This window comes from Phragmites australis, chromosome 3 (assembly GCF_958298935.1).
Source record: "Phragmites australis chromosome 3, lpPhrAust1.1, whole genome shotgun sequence".
In the NCBI taxonomy this organism is placed as follows: Eukaryota; Viridiplantae; Streptophyta; class Magnoliopsida; order Poales; family Poaceae; genus Phragmites; species Phragmites australis.
The window spans coordinates 2,835,619-2,859,318 of NC_084923.1; the positions used below are offsets into that span (position 1 = coordinate 2,835,619).

Consider the following 23,700-nt stretch of genomic DNA (forward strand, 5'->3'; position numbering starts at 1 on the left):
CCAGATGAAGGTACTAGAGCCACAAGATCAAAATCTACAGCATGGGCCAATGGACATGTGGGTGCACTAATTCCTGCAAGCAACTCATCAACTCCAGTGCATATTTCTCTACCAAGAAGTGGTGCCAATGAGGGCATATCTACCATGCTTGTTGATCATGCTAGTGATAATGCTAGCCAGTTTGGGGAGCCCAATAACTTAGATAGTATAGGTAACCTATAAAATTATTTATTTTACAGCTAGAACATGTTTCTTCACATACTGCATTCATGTTCTATATACTATTTAGTACACCACCAAATCCCAAGAAATGTGATGGCCACAAACCAACTATTGGGAAAGGGCTTGACAATTGGACTAGAGCGTCACGAGCTAAAATGACCATTAGTGTTGTCAAAGGGAAGAAACGTCCTGAGCAACCGTTGCAAGCAGCAAAGTTAGCTTCAGAGTGTGGAATTACAGTAAGAAATTATGTGCCTATATTCCCACACTGGAAGGAGTACAAGAAAGAGGAAAATAAAGAAGTTGTTACAAACTATATGGATAAAGTGGCTGTAAGTCCAACGATTTTCCAGGTATTTGATATCCATGTTATTGCACTTTTCATTGTTAGCTAAATAATGTGTCTGAATGTGACCCTCACTTTATTAGGTAAGGTTTGACATGGATGTTGAAGATAAGGGAATAAAAGATGCTTATACTGATATGCTCAAGAATGGGGTGCGACAGATGCGCTATAGGCTCAAAAAAACGTTAGTTTGATGGTGTTCCAACAAATGAAGTATTGACAAAATGTCCACCTCATGTAAAACCAGAAGACTGGGCTAATCTTGTGCAGAAGTGGTCTGACCCAAAACACAAGGTATGAAGAAACACAAAATATTATTGATATTGTACGCCTAATTCTATGCTAATGCACTTCGCTTTTTACCCTAGGTAACTTCTACAAAAAAACAAAGTGAATCGAGGGAAAGTAAGGTTTCACCAACCACAAGATCACAGAGTTATATTGCTCATTGCTATGCTATAGTAAGTAGTCATTCCACCTGTTCAACTATGCTTTTTTTCAGTTGGTTGGATAATAATATGCTTATTTGTTCAACTGCATTTCAGAGAGGAGAAAAATACAAAGATGGTGAACCCAATGCTATTGACCTTTTCAAGGAATGCCATTGCACTAAGAAAAAAGGTTTTAGTGAACCAATAAAGCAGGAAATTGTAAGTTCAAAACCCCGAATATCATTGGTCTATGGGTGTGTCATAAATTTAGAACTTTGTTACTTGTCAAATGCCAAGCTAACAAGCATGATGATTTACATGAACTACAGAAATATAAAAGTTTGTGTTCAACTAGCATTCCTATAATCTTGTTATATAGTATTCATGTTTATCCATTGCATTTCTAGGCTACTATGAAAGCTATATGGGATCAACCTGTTGCCGAAGGTGAAGAACCAAATTCTGCAACAAACATTATTTCTGAAGTCCTCTCTCAGTTCAGTGAAACAAGTAAGTTTTTGGAGAACGTGGGGATTCAGTCAGGCCATAAGAAAACCGCACAAGGTACAACTGCTGGGCGCATAAAAGAGCTTGAAGAAGAACTCAGATTGGAGAAGGAGGGTGCAGCTAGGCTGCAAGAAAAAATTGAGGCTCAACAGCATGAGTTAGATGTACTGAAGAAGCAAGTGGAAGAAGGGGATGAATCAAGGAAGAAACAAGCAGAAGAGATGGATCTTCTGAATAGAAGGCAAGCTGAAACCGAAGCCCTTGTTCAATGCTTCTTGAGACAGTCACAAATTTAATGAAGTCTTGGTTTGGAAGTTAAGTATATTGAAATCAAAGCTGTGGATATTTCGCTGACTTGATAGTTTGGGAGATGGGTATACTCTTTTGCAGGTCTGATGTTTCAGGATGAAGTGTTGGAACACATGTCTTTTTGCTTGTGTGAGTGATGTGCTCTGCTAGTACAATAGTATAGTTTTATGACTTCATCAGTTACTTGGATGGTATTTGTGTTGCAAGTGGAGTTGTAAAGGTGGTTATGTACATTTGTCGGACTGCACTTCAAACTGAATGCATTATGGCTTCTGTAATTTTGAGAAGTGCCCATATAATTTGTGACGTCCTGTTAAGTAAATTTTATGACATCTATTTTGTCATAGATTTATGTGTTTGTGCTGATATTGAATTTAATGTTGACAAAGTAGAGTATCGGACAGTGACAATTTTTTTGTCATACAATATTTCAATTCATGACGATAATTTTTCATCATAGTATCATCCTGTCTAGGTACTGCCCAGCCAGGCAACTATTTTTTTTTATGAAAAACGAGCAATTTATGACGATAATTTGTATGGTCCACGACAAAAAAATGTCATTAAACCTATCCATATAATGACGAGTTTTCTTTCGTCACATAAAGATATAAAATTTATGACAAATTTGCATATTTCGTCATGGTGTACATTCTATGACGCACATACTATGACGACCATGGTGACACTGAAAATTCGTCATAAATGGTAATCCATGACGAATATTAATTCTTTCATGATGATTTTTTTTTATCATAGTAGAACATTAAAACTCTAGTAGTGTAAATAAGAAAGGTAGCAAAATTTAAATTTTCCAAATGGAAATCAGCTACGTATATGTCAATGGCTAAAGCTGATGCAATCATGTGTCTTACAAATCCATGTGCAAATAATATTTTAGAGAATATATATAATTATATAACTTTATGTACAAAATGATGGGTTCTCGGGCGAGGTTCTTGATATTGTTTACATGATATATTAGTCTATTCAGTTTAGTAGTTAGATCTCAAACTCTAAATTATTAGGTACCGATAACTTTAGAAAATACCAACACACACTGAAAAGAACTTTTAGTGTCAAGTAAAGAGTGACTATTGAAAAATCGATACTGAAATTATTTTTTAGTCGGCACTCTTATGACTTTTATGGTAGTGAATAGAAACGGAGAATAAGGATGGGCTGGTAATGCCACACCACAGGTTCTGCCTACCTGCCATTTCTATCACCATAGTTTTGTTAGGAGGAAAGCTGCTCTTTATGTGTCATGAAAATGTTTTACGTGATTTTATTTTCTGTGGCATAAACACAGGAAAATGCATGCCTACCAGCTGAAGCATAAAACTATAAAGATAAAGAACCTTTCTATAAGTAGGCGTTGAATATCCACGACTTTAAATAAGAAAGGTACCAAAATTTAAAGTTTCCAAATGGAAATCAGCTACGTATATGTCAATGACTAAAGCTGATGCAATCATGTGTCTTAAAAATCCATGTGCAAATAAGAATTTTAGAGAATATATATAATTATATAACTTTATGTGCAAAATGATGGGTTCTAGGGCGAGGTTCTTGATTATTGCATACATGATATATTAGTCTATTCACTTTAATAGTTAGATCTCAAACTCTAATATATTAGGTACCGATAACTTTGGAAAATGCCAACAATTTGTTTCGTATATATATGTGAAGGCCTTAGATGACCTTTACTATCATATATTCAAAAGGACGAAATAAGAAGAAAAAAAAGCCATCTAGTATTCAAGTGTGCAGGAGAAATATACATGCGTACATTTTACTTCAGTAACTTCTACTAGCTTCATGTTTCTTTTTACAGAGTTCAGGTAGCATCTCTTATGTTTGGTTCTTTATTCTATGATAATTATTAGTTCGAGTAACACAAAGAAAATTATAACTCAGAAGGAAAAAATGTTCAACTATGCATGCGTTCCTCGGTCTTACATTTATAATTTTTTTGAACTTATTGCTAACAAAATAACACAGTATACTACCAATATATTCATTTATTTTTAATGTAGTGCCACATCTGATAGATGCTTTGGCTGGCTAGCTGCTTGCCACTTGTCGACGTTGCCTTCCATTTCGCGAGAATACTAGGATTGCATACGTGTGCGAAGAACAGCTTTCTGCATATGATGTGCATGGAATATTCCCAGCAGACACTAGATATTTTTGATGCCTATGATTAAGAAAACCAAGCACCAATACAATTAGTTAACAATGGCATCAGCACAGGGGTTTAAACTAATCGAGAGCCAAACACAGACAAGGACAAATCCAGTTTGTATGTGGTGAGAAACCATAGGCCATGTGACTCGTCAAGCCACCACTAAGCAAGACTACGCAATCAACCTGGACAAATATCTCCTTGTGCTGCTCCAGCTACATATTTAACTCCTGAATCGCCTCAGCCAAGCGACATCTGGAGTCTGGTGATGAAACGGTGTCCTCTCGAGCTGATCATCTTGAGATTTTTTTTGACAGTCAGATTTTATCAGAACGATCTCTAGTTTGTTTTTATGCTTGTGTTCTTGCTCTCTATCTCTTCCTCTTTAGGAATAAAGGGGAGCATCAAAAGATACACTTTACAGCAGATAGATCTCCTCGAACGGGGAAGGAAATCTCAAAATCAATTTACTTATGCTCGAGATCAAGACATGTCATGTGGGGGTGCAGAGGGGTCGACACCCTCTCTAGTTGAGGAGAAATGCACTAAAACCTCACTTTTCTTATCAAGATGATAATTGTTTATACAACAAATAAAATAAAAAGGATCAAGGTACCCTTAGGTTCACCCTCTTTGCATCCCTAATGTCATGAAAATAGCGTGGCATGGAGATGTCGATTATTTCGTTTGGACGAGTCGATGTGGTAATTGGGTTTCAGTTGCGCATTGTGTTCATGAATGTCCCACTTAATTTGTGTGCACTTGAGTCAAGATATATCCAGCCGCAGACCCGCAGTAGGCCCTAGTTCCAAGTAAACACGCAAAAAAAAAAAAAAAAAACAAATGGCTATAATCAGTCACACCTGCCATTGTTAGGAAAAATAATCTCCACGCCATATTTATATTTCTTTTCACTCCCTTTATTCTCAAAGATGTCGTCAGTGCATGTAGCCAAACTGTAAAAAACATTTGCCCCATATGTATTAAGGTTCGCCAAAAAAATGATGCTAGTAGATTTGTCATGAAAATATGTACTTAGTGTTGGAGACTATTTCAATGTCTAAAACAATGAGTAAAAGAACAATTGAGGGATAACACTTGGTTCATTTTGCTTCCTTCATTGGGAGATGCATGGAGAGCTTATGAGACTTGGCTTCTTCTAGACATGAACAAGTACACCATACCAGATATATACATACGATGAAGAGCTTATGATTTAGTCTGACTGAGGATTCAACACTGGATAACAAGATTAGGTCTTTGGGCTGGGGGTTTGGGGACTCAGGTGAGGGGCGGGCTTAGAGGGAGCCACAGGGGTGGTGGGGTGGCGAGGCGGTGGTGGCATCACTAGAGCCATGGTGAAGGTTAGAGGACGATAGACCTAGGGTTTTTTACTTGTAAATAAAATTTATCAGAGGTCATAGGTAAATATGATTTATCCGATATATCGAATTACCAGATAAAATTATAGCTAGGGCTGACGCCGATGGAGTCCGGCTGACTCGAGCACAAACAAAAGAGCTAGATAGATCATCTGATTGATCGATCTTGAGTTAGGCATGGCTCCGGCCACTCCGCCGCGGCCAGGTGTCTGGTCAAATTAACAACAGTCCAGGTTCCGCTCTCGCTCCTCTCTTCGTTTGCATGCTTTCGGTGGATGTGGACATGCACATCTGCTTGCATCTGTACGAGCATGGCATTTTATCAGCTAAAGCGAGCCAATGCCGTGTTTTGCTGGACACCAGCGCCTAACAATCGAGTTACGACCACTTCGTCAGGCTAAAGCCTCCGGGGAGAACCGTTTGTTTAATCGAGTCTTTTTCGAGGCCATATTCTCCTGTCTGGTGTGCTTTTATCTGAATATCTTGATGCAGTTGTGGCGATCTCGCGCGCGCATGCAGCAGCACCAGTGTGCAGATGCGTGCATCATGTACGATAGATTTGATCCTGATCGAGAGGATTGGTCGATGTGCTGATATCTTCTGCACATGGTGTTCTGGAGAACCTAGCTGTATCCTGCGCTGCGTGGCACTTGAACTGGATGCATGAGAGCAACAGATATGCTATCAACCTTTGAATTGTTTCCATAAGAAATCAAAGTGGATAGCATGTTAATAATCGGTATTAATTATTTCAGTGCTGTATGGGAGATCCTCTTAATTATCAGAGAAGCGTCTCCCTTTTTTGCGATTATTACAGAAGGTTGAGGATTCAGCTTCTTGTTAAAATTAAAACTAAATCCTTTTGTATAAAGAAATGATGTGGTTTAAGATGAGGCTCAAGCCCTGCCAAATAAATGATGTCGTTTTCAATTAATCGACCTCTGTAGACAGTGTCAGTCGCTGACTTCAACAGCTCTGCTCTGAAGTCTAACTACGCGTTGAGTGTCAGTCGCTGACTTCAACAGCTCTGCTCTGAAGTCTAACTACGCGGTTAGGCCCACTCTCGGCTACTCGTAATTACCCATTGGCTCTAGTCTGTAAATGGTTATTTACTACTTGTAGTTAACATTGTCATTTTTTTAATGAATTAACATTGGCATTCGATCATGCATGACTTTAACGGCTTCAATTCCTACGTTGGTGGAAAAGAAACTTGTCCACTCCACTTGCAATATGATGCTTAGCTTCCTTTTGCCTTTTTTTAAGGTAACAACGGTAGGGTTATCCATCTGAATTTTTTTTTATTGCAAAATATAAAGTACAGAGGTACCACTACAAGGTAGGTGAAGATACAATAAGGGGGCGTACAAAGAGAGTGGGGGGGGGGGGGGGGAGGGAGGTTTGGGTTGCTTCCTTAGGTGATTACATCTATCAGGGTATCACACCAATCCAACGCGTCATCTGTGTGGATTGAAGAGGGGGCCCGAACGACCCAAAGGCGGAAGTGGTCGCGAAGTAGCTGCAAAGTGTTCACGAGGTTCATGTGAATCCCATCGAAGATCATGTGAAGAGTCACGGGGCATTGAGTAAAGGTGGAGTACATCAGGGGGGCAGAGGGCGTCCAGAGAGCTTACAGGCCCATCACCAGGCATCACGTGGGCCCACAGTTCGCTAATCCTAGGATAGGCAACGAAGAGGTGGTTAATAGTTTTTGGGGTAGAGGGGCAGTAGGGGCAAAAAGGACTCAGGAAGGCGCCAACCGAGTGAAGGAAAGCCCTGGTTCGAGTGTTACCATGTCGGAGAATCCAAACGAAGATTTGGACTTTCTTGGGGGTGAAGTTGTCCCAATTATACTCTTGGAGGCGCGTGTCTTGTCCTAGGGGGCAGATCATCCTGTAGGCCAGGGTTGTCTTGAAACCCGGCGCTCCTGCACCCCTCATCCCTCTAACGTTAGGGTTGTTGCCCTGGCAGAGACCATGAGGCGAGGTTGGAGTTCTAGGTTGAGAGTGCCGCCCTCCAGTGCCTCAGCTACTAGGATGTTTTTAGCAGTGCAGTGTGAGAAGGCAGCGGGAAAGGCCCGGTGAAGGGGTCCCAGGGATGTCTAATCATCGTACCAGAAAAAGGTGGTTTTTCCGTCCCCTACCTCAACAGATGTGATTGCCATGTAGAGAGGCATGAGGTGCGCAAGAGTGTTCCAGTAAGGAGTGTATGTCGGCGACATGCGAAACCCGGTCTGGAAAGGGTTGTAATGCTGGAAGACCCACTGAGACCAGGGCGTGTCCTCCCTAGAGTAGAGCTTATGTAGGAACTTGAGCAGCAAACTAAGGTTCTAAGAGTGCAGATCCTTGAGGCCCAAGCCACCATCTTCTTTTGGGCAGCAAGCTGAGGCCTAAGCCACCTGGCAATCGCCACCGTTGTAAGCACTTGCTCCCTTCCAGAACATAGCCCGACGTGGTTTGTCGATCTTTGCCAAGGTTTATTTAGCGAGCTCGAAGACAACTATAGCATAAGTAGGAAGGGTTGAGAGGACAGCGTCCGTCAAGGTCAGCCGCCCCCCAGACGTTAGGAACTGTGTTCGCCATGCGGGGATCTGATGTTGAACCTTGACAACCAAGTAGTCAAGGGCAGTAGTAGGAAGTTTCTTCTCAGAGAGAGGCAATCTCAGGTAGGTTTGCGGGAAGCTTGATACAGTGCAATCAAGGATAGCCGCAAGTCCCGCACACTCATCATCTGGGACGTGAATCAGAACAAAGGTACTCTTTTGGTAGTTTATTTGAAGTCCAGTGGCTGCACTGCAGCGGTTCAGAATTGTCCTTGGGATTTGCATTTGCACAAGGTCAGCTGGCAGCAGGACTAGAGTGTCATCCGCATATTGGATGATGGGGCTAGGTTGGTCGGGCATGAGAGGGTGCTGAATGGAGCCATCCATTGTGATCAGTCGCTGCAGCACATCAGCGACAATGAGGAAGAGGTATGGAGAGAGGGAGTCGCCCTGACGTATACCCTGTTTGCATTGAAGCCACCTCCCAGGAACACCATTCAAGAGGATGGCAGTTCGACCTGATTCCAACAGGTGACGGACCCACTAGCACCAATGTTCGCTGAAGCCACGAGATTTTAGGATCAGTTCAAGCGTGGACCATTCGACGGAGTCGAAGGCCTTTTTGAAGTCTAGTTTGAGGGCAACAATGGGCACCTTTCACTTTTGACAACGTTGGACAAGCTCCGCAGCGAGGAGGAAGCTCTCTGTGATATTGTGTTCCTTGATAAATCCGGTCTAGAAGTCTGGTAGGAGGGACATGATCGCTGATTGCAGGCGAGACGTGAGAGCCTTACTCAGAAGCTTTGGGGCAAAGTTCTGCAGCTACATAGGACGGAAACCATCGGCAGTGGTCACGTCATATTTCTTTGAAAGGAGAACCATGTAGGACTGATTGACGCTTTCCAGGTTGGCAGACCCTGCATGGAATTCAGCAAACAGGTGCCTGATGTCATCCTTAACCAGTGCCTAGAAGGATTTGAAGAAACCGGGCTGAAGCCATCTGGACCGGGGCTGCTGTCCACCTGCATGTGCCACAAGGCCTGGGAGATTTCTTCGTCTGAGAAAGGGGCACGGAGATGGTCGAGGGAGCTCATATCTGGGTAAAACTTGGAGAGGGCGAAGTCCCAGTGGGTTTGGGAAGAGGCCCTCAGAAGCGTGGAGTAAAAGTCTCCTAGGATCTTTTCCTTCCCATAATGATTGTATACCAGAACATCGTGGTCATGGATGACCCTGATCTAGTTCTTCCGCAGTCGGGCCAAGGCACTGGTGTGAAAAAAAGCATGTATTGTCATCTAGGAATTTACAAGGCTTGAAGTGATAGCATTGACACCAATAGATGGAGAGAGTCTTGTTCTGAGTTGACAATTGTTCCTTGACCATATCCCTGAGAAGCGATTCGGCCTGCCTGAGGGGCCGTAATTCTTCCACCACGTCCATAAGGGTGATTACTTGTTTGCAAGTGCAAACGATGTCACCAGGGCATTTGCGATGTCTAGCCCACTTTTTGGATCCAGCTCGAACCCATTTGAGTTCCTTAGATAGGCGTTGGGGGGCACCTGCAATTTGGTTTACCTCCGCCCCCTACACTTGGTGCACCAATTATGTACAATTTTCATTCACAGACCAGATACGTTCATACCTGAAGAATTGAGAGACAGGGGTAGTGGAGGTGGCCGTCACCAACAGTGGGACATGGTCGGAGGTGGTCTGAACCATAGAGCTCAAGGTAGAGTTGAATAGTAGCTGGCCCCAAATGGTGTTGATGAAAGCTCGATCCAGGCGAACAAAAGTTGGATTCGCCCGTTTGTTGGACCAAGTAAACCTTCGATCAAGTAGAGGTAGTTCATGAAGGAGAAGCTCATCAACAACGGTATTGAAGAGTCAGCAGTGGTAGCAGAGAAGTTGTCATTGTTTCTGTCTTTAAGGAACCTAGTGATGTTGAAATCCCCAAAAACCATCCATGAGCCATTGATGAGAGAGCTCAGATGCCATAGCTCAGAGAGGAAGCAGTCTTGATGGGCATCATGGCACGGGCCATAAAACATTGGTGACAGTGAAGTGAAGGTCATCCACAACCGATTCGAAGGACGAGGACAAGGTGTAGTCGAGATCAAGGTGCGAGATGTCGCGGATAGTGTGCTACGGCCAAGTGATGAGTAAACCCCCGGCAACACCAACCGAACATTTATATCTAAAGGAGAATCAATGAGGGAGGAAAGTGGCGCCCTTCTGGGTGGGAATGTCCGCGAGTTTGGTTTTCTGGAGACAGATGAGGTAGAGGTAACGATGATCCACGAGGTTGGCTTTCACATCTCGGCACTTGTCAACATCACCTAGCCCTCTAACATTCCAGCTACATATATTTATTTTTTTGAAGCTAGGAGGTTCCATTGTACAGGTCACATGCACCATAAGGATCAAAGCTAAAGCGTGCAGCAGCTAAGGCAGAGGATGGCGGGCAAGCATTGGTGGTGAAGCAGGGAACGGTGCAAGCATCTAGAGCATTTACAGAAGCACAGCCAAAAGCAGGCGATGTAGTGTCCTAGAGCAGAACAACACCACATATAAGAAAACACCGAGAGCTTCTGCCCGCGATGTGGGAGGGATGAGTAGCCAGCCTCATGGTGCATGTGGAGCACCGAGGTGGAGGCAGCAGCCAGCCGAAGAAGCCTCTTCTTGTCCAGCTTGCAGCCGTTCCCCGTGGTCTGCAGCTGCTAAGCAGTGAACTGAGGTGGCGGAGAGGCTGGAGCGTCCCCGAGCTTCTTTGCTTTGAGGTCCGAGGCTTTGGCGACCATCGATTTGAACTCTTGGTCGACCATCTGTTCAAGCCTCTTACTCGCGCGACAAGCGGGAGGGAAGGCACGACGCTTGCGACGCGAGGGAGGGCCTGGTGGAGCCGCCAGGGGTGCCGCTACTGATAGACCCACCATTGGCCTGGCAGCAGCATTGCCATGGCTGGTGCAGTGCGCGAGCCCCTCGGTGTCAGCCTGCATGCTAGCACCTAGCGCGCGCTCTGGTGCAAGGAGGCTTAGGACGCTCGAGGCCGCCGCGCTGAAGACGATGTCGGGAGCACGCATCTCAGGCTTGGCGAGGATCACGGAGGAGATCTCCCGAGGGTGGCCTGGAGCCAAGGTGACATTCAGAATGGTCTCGACTAAGCCAGAGAGCAGGTTCACCATGGGAAGATCGCGTGGCTCAGTCGCGGTTGGACCTTAAGCCAGCCGTGGCACATGGAAGAAGGCTGCCTCGCCGTTCAGGATGAGGAGGAGGATGTGGACGTTTCCTGCTAATCGGGCAAGGAAATGGGCGTTGCGAGATCACGACCAAGGCCGAAGCACAATCGGAGTTGTCTAGTTCAGGAGTGCAGTGGCCGGATGAGCACGGAGAGGTCCACACCACCTGAGTGGTCTACCGGCACTTGAAGTCCAGCAACAGCGTCACCGGTCCTGCCTACCGCCGACATGGCTCCAGGAGTGAATGGCGGCAGAGCCTGGTCGGCTGGAGGCGCTGCAGGGCCATGCGCTCCACCCTCGAGTCCACCATGAAACGGTTCAACGTCGTCGTCGAAGTTGAGGGCACCAACCCCCGGACCCCCTTGGCCTGGATGGTTATGCGGAGGCGACGGGTTGGAAGGGGTGTTGCCGCCCTCTCCCCACATGCGGATGCGCCGAACAAGGGCGGTGGAGCCGATGTCGTCCGAGTTCCTGATATGCAGCTCCCTCGGGATGTCCATGTAGCACTCGAAGCGCACTGCAACGAGGACGACGATGTAGTCTGCCCCGGTCAGTGACATATGAGACACGTGCAGTGGGTTCCCCATCACGTCGAGAGCCACATGCACGTGGTTCCAGCTCCAGTGATTGATAGGGAAGTCCTTGAGGGCGAGGTCGATGAAGCCGACATGCTGGAATTGAAATCGGTTGTCGACCACCTCATGGTGCTCGAAGGAGATGGTGTGCTCCATGAGGCGCACGGGGTCCACATCACACAGGAACTCCCTGTCCGCAAAAGAGTTGAAGAACACCACGACAGCGCCCTTGCCGGATGAGAGAACAAAGTGACGCTGACCATGGTTGATGTCGCCTAGGGAGAGGGCTTGACAGACGACGACGGCCCTCGAGGTGGATGCCGGCTCGATATAGGAAAAGGCGAACTGGTTAAAGTCTGTCATGCGCACGGGCGGCATGAAGACCTCCTTGTGGTCGGGCCGGACGCATTCATCGTCGAAGTCCGTCGGAGGCGACACGTCAAATGATTGGTCTGGGCTCCCTTCACCCGAGGCAGGAGCACCTGGAGAAACTGGGGAGGATGGAGTCGAGAGCCCGGAGACAACAGGGACGTGGTTAATCAGGAGTGAAGGTGGAGGAGGAATGTCGGGGATGAGCCGAGCAACGGTCGAGGACGACTAGAAGTGAGACAGTGTGGGTGACAGTGGTGAGGATGGGAGCAGGGGAGGCGATGGTGGTGGGTGAGAGGGGGAATGGGGGGGAGGGTGAGTAGAGCGGGGAGGGAGGGGCATCCATCGAGACGCTCGGCATAGTGGCGGCTAGCCGGCAGCGTGGTCCTCGGTGACCGGAGGAGCCACACAACTGACAGTGAACGGGGTCCCTGTAGTCCTCGACAAGGTGGTCGAGCCCGAGGCAATGAAAGCAACGCTTCACCGGAGAGGAGGAGGAAGGTAAAGGGATGACATTTGGGAGATTTAAAGGGGATGGAGAGGGAGGGGCAGCCGGGGAGGAGGCTGCTGCAGCGTACGAATAGGGAGGCCAAGGGGGTGAGGAGAGAGAGGGCATGGTCCATGGGACATCGCGGCCAGGCGAGAAGGGAGCAATAGCGGTGGAGGAGGCTTGGCTCGGACGCGTGCCCACGTCGGGTGATAGCAAGCATCCTCGCTGCCGCTGGGCGCCACCACGAGGACCTGTGGCAGGAGGGCCCACAGGAGGAGCCGACTAGGTTGACGGGATGGGCAGGGGCGGTGCCTGGCTGGTCAAAAGCGTGCCAGGTGGGGGGCTCGCGAGCTATGGGCCCTATTGAAAGCAACGACGCTCACCGATTGTTCCTTAGCACGCGCAGGCTCACCATCGAGGAAGATGAAGAAGAGGGTTGCTCGGGCGGCGAAGGCACCGCGCATGGCGAGGATGGAAGCGACATTTTGGTTGGCCACCGAGGCTCTGAACAGATCGGACTCAATGCACACCACCTCGCCATGGTCATCCGGAGGCAGAACCAAAACGACAACGTGTTTTGGACGAAGCAAAAGTTGATCGCGTCCGACGATGGACCATGGGCAATCCATACAAGAGTCGGGGAAGCCGGGGGGATGTGGAGGAGAAGACCGGGGAGTGGAAGTCGTGGAGAATGGCGGACGGGAAGAGAAGTCCAGGCTAGATTCCACGGAGTTGTGGGCGGCGAGGCGTGCTGGGAAAGCTGGGAGAGGTAGCACGATCAGAAGCGACGATGGGGGAGACGGGTGGAGGTGGAGAAGCTCTACGTTGGGACGGTTAGGATCCGACATGAGTGGTGGAAGGAGGAGGAGGGGTGGCAGGGTTGACGGTGGTGGGGAGGGGGGCGTTCGTCGTCGTGGCCTGAGGCCAACCGGTGAACAGGAGCAGGGTGGATGGCGAGAGGGAAGGTTGCTCGAAGCAGGGGCAAGGGAGGCATAGAGGGTTGGGCGGGGAGGAGGGGCTGGCGGCAGCGAGGGGGTGGGGTGGACGGCTAGCCAGCTCCCAAGGTCGCGCGCAAGACGCTTGACGCGCTTCATACATGTCTATGTAGTTTATTATTGCTAAATCCAATCCGCTTCCTTTTGCCTTTACTTTTCAGTTTCAGTAGTTCAGTCCTCACATGTGTTTCAAGCATGAAGCTCCACACTGATAGTTCACTATCCGTAGTAGTCACCTAGTAAGCGATTCAGGAACAGAGACAGGCGGCAATATCACCACCATTAAACTATGCTCTCTTGACAGATAAAAGCTATTCCTTAATGGGCCCACTGTCCAGCGACCTGTACGCAGAACATATATTACTACTACTTTTACAAGCGCCACTTAATTACTACTTTAGACCACCGGCAACGCCATTTCTAAAATACGGTCGACGCTTCGTTTATACTTCCATGCATGTACACGAGGAAAGGATATTGATACTGTTGTCAATGCATGATCGATTGATTCGGAATTTAGAATAGTATAGACTAAGGAGGCAGCAAAGATGCTTTGCAAGACTAGCAGCTTGTTGCATTGCATTGCATCAGCATACAACATTCTAGTAGCAATATAATATTTCCAGGAATCTTAGCGAAGCGGGAGTGGAATTGTTACTGACTACTCGCGAAAATGACGTGACGTAAATCACCTCAGTTCGCAACATGCGAGCTCGTATAAATGGCGATCATGGCTGCAGATTCTAGCTGTCATACAAGCCGGGAGCAAATCCCAAAACTGCATAGAGCACAGAGCTAAATTAGCTACCCAGCAGCCAGAGTCGTCAGTTCTGTAGTTAATTATCCAAAGATTAAGTAGTTAAATTAGTAGGCACAAGCGTATTTACATGGACGCGATCAGCAGCCTGATGCTGCAGGGAGGCTGGAGGAAGGGCTCATGGACCGCCCTAGAGGACAAGCTGCTCGCCGAATACGTGAAGCAGCACGGCGAGGGCAGCTGGAACTCTGTCGCAAAGCTCACCGGTACGTATACGTTGCTGCCTTGCCTTCACGTACGTAGTTTTGATGCATGGCGAGTGTGTGTTCGGGTTGATCAATTTGTGCTGTGATTCTGTGGACTCGGCATGTTGAGAGATTCACCGGAATTGTTGACGATGACGACAGGGCTCCGGCGTTGCGGGAAGAGCTGCCGACTGCGCTGGGTGAACTACCTCCGGCCGGACCTCAAGCGGGGCAAGATCACCCCCGACGAGGAGACCGTCATCCTCCAGCTGCACGCCATGCTCGGCAACAGGTACAATCATCTACGTACAAGCCACAAATGCACGTACACGCACGCATACGGCGCACTGAATCTGCATCAACCAATGATCAGATGCATATACATGCAAGATGCAACTAGCTAGAGTCTAGAGTGCGGACTATACTGTAGTAGATTCCCGTACAGATCGAGATATTTGCTTTGTGTTGGTGCGCGGAGCCTAACCGTGCTCGGAACCATGACGCGACGCGTGCAGGTGGTCGGCGATCGCGCGGTGCCTGCCGGGGAGGACGGACAACGAGATCAAGAACTACTGGCGGACGCACTTCAAGAAGGCCGGGCCGTCGCGGCGCGCCCGGGCGCAGCTGCTCCACCAGTACCAGCTCCAGCAGCAGCAGCAGCGCCAGTATCTCCAGAGCCAGCAGCTGCTGCAACAGCAGCAGCTGCAGAACCAGCAGCTGATGACGAACCAACAGCAGGAACAGCAGAGCCCTCCGGAGCCTGATCACCAGGCCGTGATGGCGATGATGAGCAACGTCCTGCAGAACACGGAGTGCTACCGCGATCCGGTGCCGATGTCCGAACAATGCGTGCTCCCAGCTGCCGATGACGACGCGCTGTGGGACAGCCTGTGGATGCTGGTCGACGGGGACGGCTGCGGCGACGGCTCCGGTGGAGGCGAGTACTAGCTAGGCTGCGGCGTGGCACGTGCATGAGTGTAGACGTGTAGTTTGCCAATGTAAATTAAGAGAGTGGAACAGGAGGTACTGCAGGTATTCACGGCTGCTGCAAGGATTCTACTGGTTGTAGTTGTGATAATATCATGCATGGCTAGCCTAATTTTCAAATGCGAATAGTTCGTCATGTACTCATGTTTTATGTCTTATGTATGAGCCATGAGCAAGTGGCATTATATGAACGAACCCTCTGTTTAGCTTATCCTGTCGCAAGGTTGCAATAGTAACATGTAATTCTGGTTTTCGAAGTCATATTTAAAGTGGATTTTATCTACACGAGTTTATTCAGTTCATACCATTTCAAGGGAAGAAAAAATACCAAGTGCCAAGCGGCTGGGCCCTACTTGAAAAAAAAATTATAGGGAAAAAAATTCTTACTGAGTATACTTAACTTTAAGGACAGTGTGACTAGTGCCTACTAACGGCTTAACAGCATCTGCAGCAACATCAGGAGTTCAGGATATAACAGAAGGCATGATCTGAGTTGCAAGTTCAGATTCTGTTCTACATCTTCTGTAGCAGGTTGCCATGAAGAGTGCCCTCCAGAATTTGGTTAGTATGGTTTATTATTTTGGAATCTGCATATACTGGAGAGCTTGATTTGTAGTTGTCCTTTCGACAAGTGAATCAGCCATAAGACAGGCGAATCAAAAGAGTCTATCAAATACAGTTCATATGAACCCCCGCGTCGCCTGCTCTGGCGACTCGGGGGCAACCCCATCCTCCGACTAAAACCTCCCTCTGCAAGCTAGATCCGGCGAGCGGACGCCGGCGACGACCCGAAGTCAGGAAGTCGTGGTTCCTCTCCTCCCCCTTGTTCTCTCCTTTTCTCTCCTCCCTCACCCCAAGTTGTTCTTCTTCGGCGGCTTTCCCGAGCATTCTCATTCCCAGCCGGCCGGATCCGGGTGCTTTAAGACCGGATCTATTACTAACGGTGACGGATTCGCTCATTTGGCTCCGGCGGGGTCGTGCGTGCTTTCCGTTAGGTGTTGCTCGCGGCGGGGGGCTTGCTTCTGGATGCGGCATGCTCATCGCCTGGGTCAGTCGTTGTCTGGCCATCGGCTGCTATGTGGAGTTCGGCATCTATCTCCTTGCTGACCGTCAGTCCTCTGCTGCCCTTCTCGATGGGGGCTGGCGGGCTCGGTGATCGATGTGGCTCCGCCTCTGGTTGGGTTGGCTAGCTGGTTGCCTCTGGGGCATAGCCGGCCGTGGTTCTCTTGGTTGCCTGCATGTTGTCTCTTCCCTGGCGACCATGGTAGCTGTCGTTGTTGTTGATGTTTTGGTACTACTCGACGGTCGTGGGTTGTGTTGCTGCTAGTCGGGGCTCCACCCCCGGTCGTCCCTTTCTGGTCGATGTGTTGTGCTTGTGTTCGTGCTACTAGTTGCTCTCTTGCAGGTGTCTGGTTGACCTGTCGAGCTTATGTGTTCTTCGGGTTGTTCCGTGGTTGAGGAATTTTAGGCAAAAGCCCTGGCAGGCGTCTTGCCATTGTCGATAACGGTGGCGCTCGTGTGCGTCATAACCTCACTGGAGGCGTTGCAACGTTGCGTCCCCACGGGATCTCTCCGAGTGAAAATCCTGTCCAGCTTATCGGACGAGTGATGGCAGTTCCTCTGCCGCTTCCTTCTTGAAGGCGTTGTCTCAGAGAATCCCTATGTTCTTTGTTATAACCAGCAACAGTCCTTGCAGGACACACCATTCTCCATTGTTGTCCCCTTCGTTCTACTGTTTGACGGGGCTTCCTTCACCTTTCGGCACTTCATGATAGTGGCGGTGCTCCGATATCCTAGGACCCCATCTTTGTGCTTGTGGTTCGGCACGGGGGTTGTCGACCGAGTTGCTTTCAAGCGTGGGAGCAAGGCTACACCTGTGGAGTTGTCAGGTTGTTCTGGTTGAGGTGCTAGCTGGGCGCAGCGTTGGCAGGGCAACGTCGTTTGGTGAGAATGACGCTTGGTGGTTCAGGTGCCAAGTGTATGTTGTTGTTGCATTCACCGAGTTGTATCTGCTTAGCCGTGCCTTGTCATCTGATTGTTTAAGGGGCTGGGGTTCTTTTCTTTTCTTTTTCTTGTGTTGCGTGGAAACTGGACTCCGTGGATTGTACTGCTTCGTTTGTTATGATTTTTAGGCTCGGTTTCCCTTATAAACTAGATCATTTTTTATTCTTAATGTAATGATACGTGTTCAAGGAAAAAAAAAGAGTCTATCAGATTGAGACCGTTTTCAGGTGACCCAAAAGAATACTCCCAAAGAACTTCCCCAGGAGCTAAAAGCTTATGCTCATTCACATCAATTAAAGGGAGAAATTTATGTACAGCACAAACAAGCGACAGTGAAAATACCAAGGAATAATACCTAAATCCATTTCACCTCTATCGGTATGCCATTTATCACTCATTCCAAATTTTAACCATGTACACCAAACTACAATATATCCCAAGACTTCTAATCCCATGCCTGCTAGAGAATTTTGGAAATGGAAGTAAGAGATGTGAGAACAAACTAAAAAATGGATAGTTTACTTTCACCTAACACTTCAACAGTTACTGCTAGAACTGCATTGTGATCAAGCAGCATCACGGGTGCCACCCGGAGAAGGATTTCGTTGGCCTGACTGGCCGGCTCGACCTATGTGTAGGAGCCACAGTTGGGGAGCCGTTCAGCATTTCAGCCATGGGGGGCACAAGAATCTGAGAGCGCTGCAGCATGTCAACCATGGATGGTGTCTGGTAGGTATGAATCTGAGTAGTGAGCTCTGTCGAGTCACCACGTGCCGTTGCTCTCTGCCATGAGTGTGAGCTCAGGCCGGCCAGCATGAACGCTCTGCCTGATTCCTCGTACCTCTGGCGGCTCTCCACCCTCTCCTGCATCTCTCTCAGCTCTGTTATCAATGCCAAGAACTGAGTGTCTGAAGACTGTGCTGCCTGAGACTCCAGTATCCTCCTACGGCCTTCGAGGATCGACACAGCCTGAGAAAAAGCGCCTCCCTCAGCTGCAGCCCGTGCAGCAGACATGTCCTCTGTGGCTTGAACACGGTGCCACTCACGCTCAACCTCAGGAGACATTTTGCAGTCCACAAAATGTGCAGGGCGCTGAATACTCACTTCTTCACCCTGTAGTTGGATGTTCTCCATAGTGATCGAGTCTTGGTATGTGCAGGTAGGTATGATCAGAACAGTTTGCCCGAGTGCAGCAGGGACATGTAGAGTGACCAGAAATCCCCTCTCTTCATCTGCATAGAGGTCACCAATATCAACAGAACCACTACGTCCATTTTCAACAACCTGACTTGTATAGCCACCTGACTTGATGGAAGTCAGTAGCACACCATCATCTACACACTCAATGCACAAATGCATCTCCTTAACCACAACACTTAGGAGGCCACCAATACACTGAGCAAATCCATCTTGGATTGAGCCTTCGGCATCAATAAATGAAAATGTGCCACTAGAGATCTCAGCAATAGCATGCATGGCGGCAGAATCATGATCTGAGCCGAAACCAAAGGTGTGGATCTGGACATGCTGAGCTGTTCCAGGAAGGATTGAAAGGGGGACAAGTGCACTGTAACTTATTTGAGCCCTGTCAGAAGAAGTGAGCGTATAGGTGTCTTGACCGTCAGAGAGAAGAATGATGCTGCAAACAGGATTCTTCAACCGACGGTCCGCAATCACTTTAGCACCTTTCTTTAGCCCGTCAGCAATGTTTGTGCCACCACTTGCAACAAGGGAACTGACAGCTTGCAAGGCTTGCTGCCGACCGGTTAATGTCATTCGGCGAAGAGGAAAGAGCCTCTGTGCTGTAGATGAGAAGGCAACGACAGACAGGCGGTCATTGGGTCCAAGGGTTTGGATGACAAAGCTCATAGCCTGCTTCAGAAGTGCAATTTTGGTCCCTGCCATGCTACCACTGACATCAAGCACAGTCACAAGGTCAAGAGGTGCACGGGAGCTCGATGAGTGCGAGGATTTTGGAGCCTTGAGATGGATCAAGATAGCAAAGACCTCCTGGGTCACTGATTGTTGTATAGCTGGAAATTCTGAATATGTCTTGATTTGAACTGAACCAGTCACTGATTGTTGTATAGCTGGAAATTCTGAATATGTCTTGATTTCAACTGAACCAGTCACTGGATTATGTTCATCCACTGTATCAGATCTAACATCTATATGCTCATCATCATTGAAAGCGCCTGCATCTGGAGTACGAAAGACAGGAAGGTGGTCCTGCAGGTTTCCACTGTATGTATGGGAAAGCCTGCGGACAACAGCCATGTGCCGTTCATCCTGGGGCCAATTTAGTGGGCTTACTCTAGCTCTTCCATAATTGGCACCTGCAGGTTGAGCGCCTGGGAGTTCTTTCCACTCAGCACGGCATATTGGGCAGATGAGGTTGCCATGCTTGACATTTGAAGAGATACAATGAAAATGAAATTTGTGGGAGCATTCAGCAGTGAACAAGGCTTGACCGTGCCCTGACCTCATGCCACCAAGGCAAATAGCACATAGCTTCTGAAATCAAGAAAGTTAAAAAAGATCAGCTGTCTAGCATCATAACTTGCAACTGAACAAAAGCATATATTCTGCCCTGACCAGCTGTAAAATGTTCCCTGCATATATCTAACCACATCAGAACACTAAAACCTAAAAGGTCGTGTGGTTTCAGGAATTTACAAGATGCTAAGCACCTCAGGAGGCGGAACAGCAAACGATCTGAAAATGGGTTACGCATTTCAAAGGGAGATTTTTTTTAAAAAAAGAAACTAAAAAGGTTCTGACTCACAAGTTTGAGAAACCACAACTTGCAAATCCTGAAGCTATCACAGGAATGTCCGCTAGTAAAACTTGCTCTACAAGTGTAGAATGCTCAGCTGGCTATCATCTATCATGGTTGACGAATAAGTTTTCATGGGAGAATTTGAGTATAAACACAGGTAGAAGTGTCTAATGCAGGCATCCTACTTAAAAGCATAAAATGACGGATGATTAGTTATCATCATTACAAAACAAGAAACCAGAATGACTAAACAATATGAAAATTCATTTCCCCGATTCAAAAATATCATGATCAGAAAGCAACTAGTCTTTACAATATAAATCTGTAACAGTGACTACAAATCAGAATATCTTGGTTCTTAGTTTCACTTTTCCTATCAGCTGGGAGTTCTTAGATGCACCTACCAACCAAGCAGAACACATGGAAAGACAAAGGAGCGGACAGCTGCCCAGTATTCAACTCTTTCCCTTTCAGTAAAAGTATGGTAGGAAAACCCTTTTTTTTGGGGGGGGGGGGGGGGGGGATATTAGGGGAGACCCTTACGGCACATGAATACGAACACGTTAGCTCATGATTTAGTTAAGATTGTACCACAAGACTTCAGTATGCAATGTTCTTCAGAGTCCTAACGGGCTTGCAGAAAAAAAATGTAACATGGTAAAACAGACCACCATGCAATATAATATACTGGATGTCTAATCTCCAAGTTCAGCCCAGTAACCCATCCAAGAATTCTCTTGTTGCGTCCTGACATTAATTGGCAATGCGAGTTTGATTTTTTTTCTTTCTTTTCCGCCCTAACAATTCTTCAAGAAAACGGTGCAAACGCCCAGAATTAACGAATCCAGCAGAAAACGGGAGCATATGGCCCAAAGTTACTAGTAAAAAAGCGAACTTTGTTGGACTCCTACGGGAATCTTTGTCCAGCATCAAACCAAAAGAGCCATCAAAGAATTTTCCCAAAATTCGCACATAATCCAACGTCAAAGCAGCTATTTCTCCCTTATCTACACCAAAAAAAAATCGGTACACCACATCAATCAAACAAGAACAGAGAAAAAATAAACGACCATTTACCTGCGAGCTAAGGCTTCCAGAACTTGTCAGCCGGCGCATAGACACGGACGCCGACCCCGCCCACTCCTCCGTCAAAGAAGACGACGCCTCGACCGTTCCCTTCTCCGGCGGCGCGTCTTCGATGGCCCTCTGGCGCGCGGGCACGCCGATGCAGAGCCTGGTGGCGAGCGCGCGCTTGGCGCGACCCCACGCCGCCGCCATTGCTCTCGATCCTCAAAGGCGGCTCCTTTAGCACGAAATGTTGGAGATGCTCGGCCGAGGAAACTGAGTTTCGAGATCAGAAGCTGCTCGTTCGGGGTCAAATGGGTCTCCTCATCGCGATGGGAGCAGAGTTTGCGGTGGCCTCGGGCGTGGTTCGGCTTTGGGGGTTTTGTTCGTTGCGGGGCGAGGAAATTAAAGAGGGAGGACGATAGGGAGGACGGAAGAGGGAATAAGAAGGGGAAATCTTGTGCGTTTGACTTCCCATTTTGCCCCTGAGAGAAGTACTGAAAAGTTGATAGATTCTCTAAGGGCCCTTTGGTAATTTTCCATCACTCAGTTCCTAATTTGCATATTTGCCATTAAAAAAGATCTTATTGTATAATTGTCATAGAAGTGATGGTCAATCATCCATCCTGTCATTGTACTACCCGGACTAGTAATTGTAATCGTACATGTACCACATAAGAAGAATTAATTTAGTAATATTTTTAAAAAATATGAAAGATAAATATTAAATATCTAAGTATGAAAAATAAATAATTAAAAATTCATTTAATCAACTCAGATAAATAGTAAAGATCATAATTAATAAATTATATAGAAGTATAGACTAACCCTATTCAACCGACACAAATGCCCCCCTTCTTTCTCCCTCCTCCCTATGAGCACACCCATGGCTATGACCATGACCTTGTCACTACAGTGTGTTGTTGACGCACTCATCTCCCTCTGTGTCGAGGAATCAACATTTAAGACAGTTCAATTGCAAAATTGTAGTTCACGTTTTTATAATGGCAAATCTGCAGTGGAGGGTTGAAATAGTGGCAAATATTCAATTTGCCCATTCACAAAATTCTAGACTGATTTGTGTTCGTCAATACTACCTATGTTTTCAAATAGATATTATTCTAGAATACGTACAGTCAAATTTTAAAAACTTTGATCACTAATATGCACAAAACTATTAGAATTTGACACATTTAAATGATAGTAGTGAATTTATCATATTTATCATATAAAATATTTTGACATCATCTAATTTTTACTAATAGATAGTTATCAAAAATAATGGTTAAATATGTTTATTTGAAATCATGTTGATATGCTAAACGATAAGTTAAAGAGAATGAATGTAGTATTTGTCTTCTATTTAGGCGAGGAATGGTCTTGTTTGATTTTTTCTCGATCTGTCATTGCGTTTTGCAGTGGGAAATTGGAAATTGGAATGAATCGGTTTGGTCAACTTGATGGTCATTCATAAACGCGGTGTATGAGTGTATCACGAAGCAAAATTGATTCTTTTCATTGTGAGGGTAAGACAGGCATATTGGCGAGCGACAAACTGCTTTTGTTTTGTTAGTGTGAGGGAGACTTTTAAGCCAACTAAACGGCTCGGGAGGATGATGTTTGACCGAATAATTAAAGATTAGCTGTGCCTTCGTCTTCGGAATGGCTGTTGCCCGTGGTGGCACCACGCTCCAAGAAACGTACCGGTAGAAGCAATTAAATTCCGTGGACCTAGCATCAGAGTCGGGATGGATTTTCTGCTTTCGGACGGTGCACGTTTTCGAAAGAAACTTCAACGGAACGTAGAGATAAAGGGCTCAGGATTTCAAATGGCAACAACGTGCTCGTTCGGTCACAGATCGCGTGCCCGGCGGAATGTCGTGCTCGGCGACCGCCGCCGCACGCGAGCATGGCCAGCGACCAATCGTCATGTACGACGTACTCACGGTCCATGCATGTCACGCCCCCCCCCCCCCCCCCCGCCTACCGCAACGCCGTACTTCCGCCTCGCCTCACGGTGTCCCGTGGCCGACTGGCCGGCCCGAGACGCCGTCCGCGAAAACCAGATATAAAATAGATTCCTATTTGAAGAGTGTTTAACTGTATGGATAAATTCATATTAACCTGTTAAATTTGGATCCAATTCAAGATTTTTCTTAAGAAGTTTCAAAAAGAAATAAATATAGCATCGATTTGTACTAAGGAAAAAGTTCTTTATCGATGCCCCGCGCAACCCAGTGGCTAGCGTGATCACTCTTCAGTTCAGTGCAC

General features: G+C 47.0%; 2 protein-coding genes and 1 long non-coding RNA gene across 3 annotated transcripts; 2 read left to right on the forward strand and 1 right to left on the reverse strand.

Moving 5' to 3' along the window:
• Positions 1–331: 331 nt before the first annotated feature.
• Positions 332–1,179, forward strand: LOC133910876 (uncharacterized). Its single transcript, XR_009908555.1, has 3 exons — positions 332–554; positions 652–862; positions 937–1,179. It is a non-coding gene; the product is annotated as an uncharacterized LOC133910876 (long non-coding RNA).
• A 13,201-nt stretch (positions 1,180–14,380) lies between these two features.
• On the forward strand, positions 14,381–15,772 carry LOC133910877 (transcription factor WER-like). The gene is made up of 3 exons (XM_062353115.1): positions 14,381–14,615; positions 14,757–14,886; positions 15,110–15,772. Exons 1-3 carry the CDS (start codon positions 14,480–14,482, stop codon positions 15,540–15,542), a joined length of 699 nt encoding a protein of 232 aa, XP_062209099.1. The 5' UTR covers positions 14,381–14,479; the 3' UTR covers positions 15,543–15,772.
• Positions 15,773–17,918: 2,146 nt separating this feature from the next.
• On the reverse strand, positions 17,919–21,860 carry LOC133911564 (E3 ubiquitin-protein ligase WAV3-like). The gene is made up of 2 exons (XM_062353858.1): positions 21,442–21,860; positions 17,919–20,099 (listed from the first exon to the last, which is right to left on the reverse strand). The coding sequence occupies exons 1-2, from the start codon at positions 21,640–21,642 to the stop codon at positions 18,162–18,164; spliced, it is 2,139 nt and encodes a 712-aa protein (XP_062209842.1). The 5' UTR covers positions 21,643–21,860; the 3' UTR covers positions 17,919–18,161.
• Between the last annotated feature and the right edge of the window lie 1,840 nt (positions 21,861–23,700).